Here is a 7,792-nt window from a genome sequence, read left to right as displayed (position 1 = left end):
GTTTCGGGCATAAGCCCTTCTTCAGGAATGAGGCAAGTGTGTCCAGCAGGCTAAGATAAAAGGATCTTAGCCTGCTGGACACACTTTCCTCATTCCTGAAGAAGGACTTATGCCCGAAACGTCGATTCTCCTGTTCCTTGGATGCTGCCTGACCTGCTGCGCTTTTCCAGCAACACATTTTCAGCTCTGATCTCCAGCATCTGCAGCCCTCACTTTCTCTCAATCACCCTGAAGCCTCCTTCCATCCTCGAAATAACTCAAACTTGTATCTAGTTTTGTGTCATCAACAAACCTGGAAATATTACATTTGGTTCCTCATCCAAGTCACTTAGAAGGCCCTATAGGAGGGCGCAGTCCTGGACTTAACTTTAGGTAAGGAAATCAAATGGAAACATAACGCATACATAAGATCTAGGCAACTGAAAACTGATGAAGTTTTGGAAGAATATCGGGAAAGTAGGACCAATCTGAAATGAGGAATTAAGAGGGCTAAAAGGGGTCATGAGATACCTTTAGCAAACAGGGTTAAGGAAAATACCAAAGTTTTTTAATCATATATAAGGAGCAAGAGGGTAACGAGTGAAAGGCTTGGCCCATTCAAGGACAAAGGAGGAAAGTTATGCGTGGAGTCAGAGAAAATAAGTGAGCTTCTTAAAGAGTACTTTGCATCAGTATTCACTGAGGAAAGGGACATGGTGGATGTTGAGGTTTGGGACAGATATTTGACTACTCACGGTCCTGCTCCTTTGATGCTGCCTGACGTGCTGCACTTTTCCAGCAACACATTTTTCAGTTCTGATCTCCAGCATCTGCAGTCCTCACTTTCTCCTTACTCAAGGTCAAGTCAACATAAGGAGGGAGGATCCATCCCAGGTTAATGAAGGAAGCAAGAGAGGAAATAGCTGGGGCCTTAACAGATATCTTTGCAGCATCCTTGAACATGGGTGAGGACTCAGAGGACTGGAGAATTGTTAATGTTGTCCCCTTGTTTAAGAAGGGTACACGGATAATCCAGTGAGCCAGACGTCAGTGGTAGGGAAGCTGCTGGAGAAGATACTGAGGAATAGGATTTATTTACATTTGGAAGAAAATAGGCTTATTGGTGATAGGCAGCATGGTTTTGTGCAGGGAAGGTCATGTCTTACCAACTTAGTAGAATTCTTTGAGGAAATAACAAAGTAGATTGATGAGGGAAGGGCTGTAGATGTCATATACTTGGACTTCAGTAAGGCATTTGAAAAGGTTCCCCATGGCAGGCTGATGGAGAAAGTGAAATTGCATAGGGTCCAGGGTGTATTAGCTAGATGGATAGAGAACTGGCTGGGCAGCAGGAGACAGAGTAGTCGTGGAAGGGAGTTTCTCAAAATGAAGAACTATGACCACTGATGTTCCTCAGGGATCCGTGCTGGGACCACTGTTGTTTGTGATATTATATACATATAAAAAAATGATCTTGATGTCGGTATAGGTTGTATGATTAGCAAGTTTGCAGATGACACTAAGATTGGTGAAGTAGCAGACAGTGAATGGGGACTGTTAGAGAATGCAGCAGATTGGAGAGCTGGGCAGCGAAATGGCAGATGGGGTTCAATCCGGGCAAATGCGAGGTGATGCATTTTGGAAGATCTGATTCAATAGCGAACTGTATGGTAAATGGAAAAGCCCTGGGGAAAATTGATGTACCGAGAGATCTGGGTGTTCAGGTCCATTGTACCCTGAAGGTGGCAATGCAGGTCAGTAAAGTGGTCAAGAAGGCATACGGCATGCTTTCCTTCATTGGATGGAGTATTGTGTATGAGAGTTGGGAGGTCATTTGACAGTTGTATAGGACTTTAGTTCAGCCACACTTGGAATACAGAAGTGCCCCTGTACCCACGGGAGATATGTTCCAAGACCCAACACAGAAGCCTGAAACCAAGGATCGTAGCGAACTCATTCTTTAAATGGGAAATTTGCCTCCCTGGCAGCACCTTGCTCCCTGGTTCTGGAATGTTCCATGTAATATGTTCAGGCCACGGTAAACCACAGGTGACTGAAACCGCGGAAACTGATTCCATGGATACGGCGGTCGCCCTGTACTGCATACAGTTCTGGTCACCACATTACCAAAAGGATGTGGATGCTTTGGAGACGGTGTAGAGGAGGTTCACCAGGATGTTGCCTGGTATGGAGGGCACGAGCTATGAGGAGAGGTTAAGTAGATTAGGATTATTTTCAATAAAAAGGCAGCGGTTGAGGGGGGACCTGTTTGAGGTCTACAAAATCATGAGAGGTATAGGCAGGGTGGATAGCAAGAAGCATTTTCCCAGAGTGGGGGATTCAATTACTGACAGTCACAAGTTCAAGAGAAGAGGGGAAAAATTCAGGTTTCAAACAACGGAGGCCCTACAGGAGGGTACAATGTACAAGAAGAATACTTAAAAAATGAAGTTAGGGGAACAAAAAGAAGGCATGGAAAAAAAATGGCAGGCAAAATAAAGAAAAATCCTAAATTGTTTATACAGATACTTTCAGGGTAAAAGGATAACAATGGACTGACTAAGAACCTATTAAGGTCCACAGTAATAATTTAAGCTTGGAGCTGGAGGGTATAAATAGGCTTCAAAATGAATACTCCTGAGAGGGACGATGTTGTCATGGAAATCAACAGCATAGGTTCTGAATGCTCTGGCAGGCTTAAAAGAGGTTGGGTGAACTTTATCTCAGGTTGTTGAGTGAGACAAGGGAGGAAACAGTAGAGGCACACTCTGACTACTGGAGAGGTGATTGGAGGACAGCCAATGAAGCAAGGGATAAACCAAAAAGCTACAGGCCCATCTGTCTAACCTCAGTGGTGGGGAAACAGTTGGAAGCAATTTTGAGGGGCAGATTTAATATATATTTGGAGAAGCACTCAGCATGGTTTTGTCACAAAATGTCATGCCTGACCAACTTGACTGAATTATTTTTAAGTGGTCACCCAGTATGTAGAGGAATGCAATGATTTTGGTGCAGTTTACTTGGATTTTAGCAAAGGTCTAGATAAGGTCCTGCATGAGAGACTAATAGCAAAGGTAAGAGCCTATTGGGATCCAAGGAAATTTAGCTCATTGCATTCTGAATTGGCTGAGTGGCAGAAAGCAGAGGTCATGGTCAATGAGTGTTTTTGTGACTGGACATCTGTATCTAGTGGTTCCATAGGCTCAGTGCTGAGGTCCTTGCTGTTTGTACGATACATAAATGATTTAGACTTGAATTTGGAGGGTTGATCAGCAAGTTCATGGATGATACAGCAATTAAGGAGGTGGTAAATAATATGGCAGACAGTCTGAGAGTGTATGAGGATACACATTCCACCACAGAACATCCCAGATGGCTTCATTCTTCAAAGACCGCAATTTTCCCTCCCACATGGTTGACGATGCCCACCAGCACATCTCCTCTACTTCCTCTATCTCTGTCCTTGAACTCCATCCCTCCAATCACAACATGGACAGACTCCCCTGGTTCTCACCTTCCACCCCACCAACCTCGGGATACATTGTATCATCCTCTACCATTACCTTCAAACAGACTCCACCACCAGGGATATATTTCCCTCGCCACCACTATATGCATTCCAGAGAGACAATTCCCTCCGCGACTCCCTTGCTAGGTCCACACCCCTCACCAACCCACCTTCCAATCTTGGTTCCTTCCCCTGCCAACGCAAGAGGTACAAAACCCTCACCCATACCTCCCCCCTCACTTCCGTCCAAGGTCCCAAAGGATCCTTGCACATCCAACAGAGGTTTACCTGTACTTCCACACACATCATCTACTGTGTCCGTTGCTCCCGTTGTGGTCTCCTCTACACTGGGGAGACAGGATGCCAGTTTGTGGAACATTTCAGAGAACACCTCTGGGACACACACACACTAAACAATCCCACCACCCTGTGACCGAACACTTCAACTTCCCCTCACACTCTGCCAAGGACATGCAGGTCCTGGGCCTCCTCCATTGGCTACCCCTAACCAACCCCGATGCCTGGAGGAAGAACGCTTCATCTTCCGCCTTGGGACCCTCCAACCACATGGAAGTCATGTAGATTTCACCAGTTTCCTCATCTACCCTCCCTCCATCTCATCCCAGATCCAACCTTCCAACTCGGCATTGTCCTCCCTGTCCATCTTCCCTTCCTACCTATCTGTTTCACCCTCCTCTCCAACCTATCACTTTCAGCCCCACCTTCATATACCTAGTTGACAAGCATCCTTCCACTATTATCCTCTGCTTTCTACCATCAGTTGTGAGGAGAGATTGGAAAGACTGGGGCTGTCTTCCTTAGAGCAGATGAGATTGAGAGAGGACATGTTAGAAATATATAAAATTTTTACAAGCATAGAAAGGGTAGACATAAAGACACTTTTCCCCTTGATGACAGGATCATTGACCAGGGGCATAAATTTAAGGGTGGTGAGTATCCAGAAACTTATTGTCTATAGGAGCGTAGAGGCAGAAACCGCCAATATATTGAAAATGTATTTAGATGTGCACTTATGATGCTAAGGCATATAAAGAAGTCAACTAAGTGCTAGAATAATTCAGTGATTGTTATTGACTAGTGCAGTCTCAATGGGCTGAAAGGCCTTGTCTCTGCTATACACCTCGATGACTCGAGCTAGAGTCCAAGCATTGATCCTTTGTGGCCACCCACTACTCACCTCCTCCCATCTGGAAAAGACTCAATTATTCCCACTCTCTTATTCCTGCCTGTCCATCAGTTCTTGATCCATGATAATATATTACCCCCACCCACTTGCTCTAAGTTTGCCCAATAACCACTTATCAAATACCTTCTTGAAATCCAAATACACCTTATGTGCCATTCTTCTCTCTCATTGAACAGTTCCAGGATCTTTCGAATCCTGGAAAATATCTACCAATCCATCCAATATTTCCAGGGCCATATCCTTTAGTACTCTGGGATGTAGATTATCAGAACCTGGGGACTTGTCAGATTTTAGGGAAAACACAGGAGATTGGCACTAGGTAGTGACACTCATTTGAAGAACAGGTTGAGACACAATGAGCCTCCTACTGCACCATAACACCTCGGTGATTCCTTCCATGTCGATACATCAATATCATGGGATTCCATCCGTAAGGGCATTGTGGGTCTTCCTATGCCAAGCGAACTGCAGTGGTTCAAGAAGGCAGCTCACCTTCTCAAGGACAACTAGGGATGGGCAGTAAATACTGGCCCAGCCAGCAATGCCCACATCCTATGAATGAATTGTAAAATAATGTTTTAGCAACTGTTGTGTCATACTTCAGGTGTTTCATATACAGCTTCCGCATTGAAATCCACTCCCCTGTGTACAAAGCGTTTCAGTCTGGGCTGGCGTGAAACATTAACCCTGTTTCTTTATCCACAGATGACGAATGATCTTTTGAGTTTTTCCAGCATTTTCAGTTTGATGTTTCCAAAGAGCTACAGCTGGACAATTGTTTATGACTGTGTGATCCTAGGATATCAAGTACCAAGAATGACTATACACAATGGTCAGGTATTGCCCATTCCATCCGGTAAGGAGGGGTCTCCAGCAACTGCCTTCTTTGAGGGAGACTGCTGGTTATAAAAGATCTCATTGTAATTACATCATCCGCGTAACTGTGCAAAATGGTTTCTAAAACTGCTGCTGGAGTCTGTACTGGAAGTTTAGAATCAACTCTATTCCCAATAACAACTTAACATGAGAGATTGTACTCACTCAGGAGATAGGAAGATGGTGTGTTCGACACTTAAACGTTCCCTAGTGGGATATAGAATGATTCCTCTTGTTGCATTATCTAGGGATCCATTAAACTGTGGGTTGTTGTTGACATGAAGACGGACAAAAGGGTCTGGGTCCTGGGCACCTTCAAGATCTGAGGAGAAAGTGAGATTCTAAATCATCAGGGTAAGACTTGACCTCATGGCCAAAGTTAAAATTGTTGGGTTGGCAGCTGGGAATCCTCGAGATAGAGAAATGGATTTAAAGAGTACCCACTGAGGTCAGGTGTCCAAGAGGACTTTGCAAACTGAATAAGGGTTAGAAATAGGATGGTGACAGAGATGTTTCTCAGTTCTTGTAAAAAACTGTCTTTTTGGTTTGTTAATGAGCTCTCACCTGTCCTGAAGGTGTAGATTCATATTGAAGTTTGATTCTAGGACAGGTAATCACATTCTTTGTCAGAGAGGTAGGTTTAAAAGAATAGAGAAAAAGAAGAAGAGGGGTTTAAGGGAGGAATTCTAAAGTTGTACGTCTAACTTAGTGAAGCGTCAATAAAGTGTGGCGCTTGAAAAAGCACAGTAGGTCAGGCAGCATTCAGGAGCAGGTGAGGCAATGCATCGGGCAGGACCCTTCATCAGGAGTCAGTGAAGGTACAGCTGCCAACAATAGTGAACCAGATTTTTTTTAAAAACCAACAATCACCAGTAGTTACATGGGCACCATCAGACTTTTAATTTTAAGTTCTGTTTTCCCTGAACTTAAATTCCTCAATCTACCATTGTAATATATGAACCGAGTATCCTCAGAGCATTCCCTGGGTTTCTGGATTACTAATCCACAATAATACCAATGTACTATTGGCTCCTGCATTTTCTACAGATGAACACAAAAATGGGATATCATGTACAGTTTGAACATTTATTGGATGGACAGCCAGTGTGCAACAGTAAACATGGAGTGTTGCATGAACAGAGCTTGTTGCAGGTTAGGATAAGTTTTGAACAAGCTCACGTTTGCAAAACAGTGATATAACGATTGTACTTACACTGTTAGAACATAGAACAAAGAAAATAGAACAATGCAGCACAATACAGGCCCTTCGGCCCATCATGTTGTGCCGAGCATTTATCTTAATCTAAGATCAACCTAACCTACACATCCCTCATTTTACTGCCATCCATGTGCTTGTCCAGCAGTCACTTAAATGTCCCTAATGTCTCTGACTCTACTACCACCGCTGGCAGTGCCTTCCACACACCCACCCCTCTCTTCATAAAGAACCAACTTCTGACATCGCCCCTATACCTTCCTCCCATCAGCTTAAAATTATGACCCCTCATGACAGCCATTTCTGCCCTGGGGAAAAGTCTCTGGCTTTCTACTCTACCTATGCCTCTCATTGCCTTGTACACCTTGATCAAGTCACCTCTCTTTTTTTTTCTCTCCAGTGTGAAAATCCCGAGCTCACTCAACCTCTCTTCATAAGACAAGCCCTTCAATCCAGGCAGCATCCTGGTAAATCTCATCTGCAGCCTGTCATAGAGTCATAGAGGCATAAAGATGTACAGCATGGAAACAGACCCTTCGGTCCAACCCATCCATGCCGACCAGATATCCCAACCCAAAATAGTCCCACCTGCCAGCACCCAGCCCATATCCCTCCAAACTTGATATACCCATCCAAATGCCTCTTAAATGTTGCAATTGTACCAGCCTCCACCACATCCTCTGGCAGCCCATTCCATACATGTACCACCCTCTGAGTGAAAACGTTGCCCCTTAGGTTTCTTTTATATCTTTCCCCTCTCACCCTAAACCCATGCCCTCTAGTTCTGGACTCCCCGACCCCAGGGAAAAGACTTGGTTTATTTATCCTATCCGTGCCCCTCAATTTTGTAAACCTCCATAAGGTCACTCCTCAGCCTCCGACACTCCAGGGAAAACAGCCCCAACCTGTTCAGCCTCTCCCTGTAGCTCAGATCCTCCAACCCTGGCAACATTCTTGTAAATCTTTTCTGAACCCTTTCAAGTTTCACAATGTCTTTCCGATAGGA

The 7,792-nt window shown here is 44.4% G+C and overlaps 1 protein-coding gene across 1 annotated transcript in view; it reads right to left on the bottom strand.

Moving 5' to 3' along the window:
* Window positions 1-7,792, bottom strand: part of pkd1b (polycystic kidney disease 1b) — a 205,610-nt gene that overhangs the window by 115,194 nt on the left and 82,624 nt on the right. The window contains exon 18 of the mRNA XM_043715206.1: window positions 5,736-5,892. Coding sequence (XP_043571141.1) covers window positions 5,736-5,892 — 157 coding nt within the window. The remainder of the gene's footprint in view (window positions 1-5,735; window positions 5,893-7,792) is intronic.

The sequence above is a fragment of the Chiloscyllium plagiosum genome, chromosome 24, assembly GCF_004010195.1.
Source record: "Chiloscyllium plagiosum isolate BGI_BamShark_2017 chromosome 24, ASM401019v2, whole genome shotgun sequence".
In the NCBI taxonomy this organism is placed as follows: domain Eukaryota; kingdom Metazoa; phylum Chordata; class Chondrichthyes; order Orectolobiformes; family Hemiscylliidae; genus Chiloscyllium; species Chiloscyllium plagiosum.
This window is presented reverse-complemented; position numbering and strand designations above follow the sequence as displayed.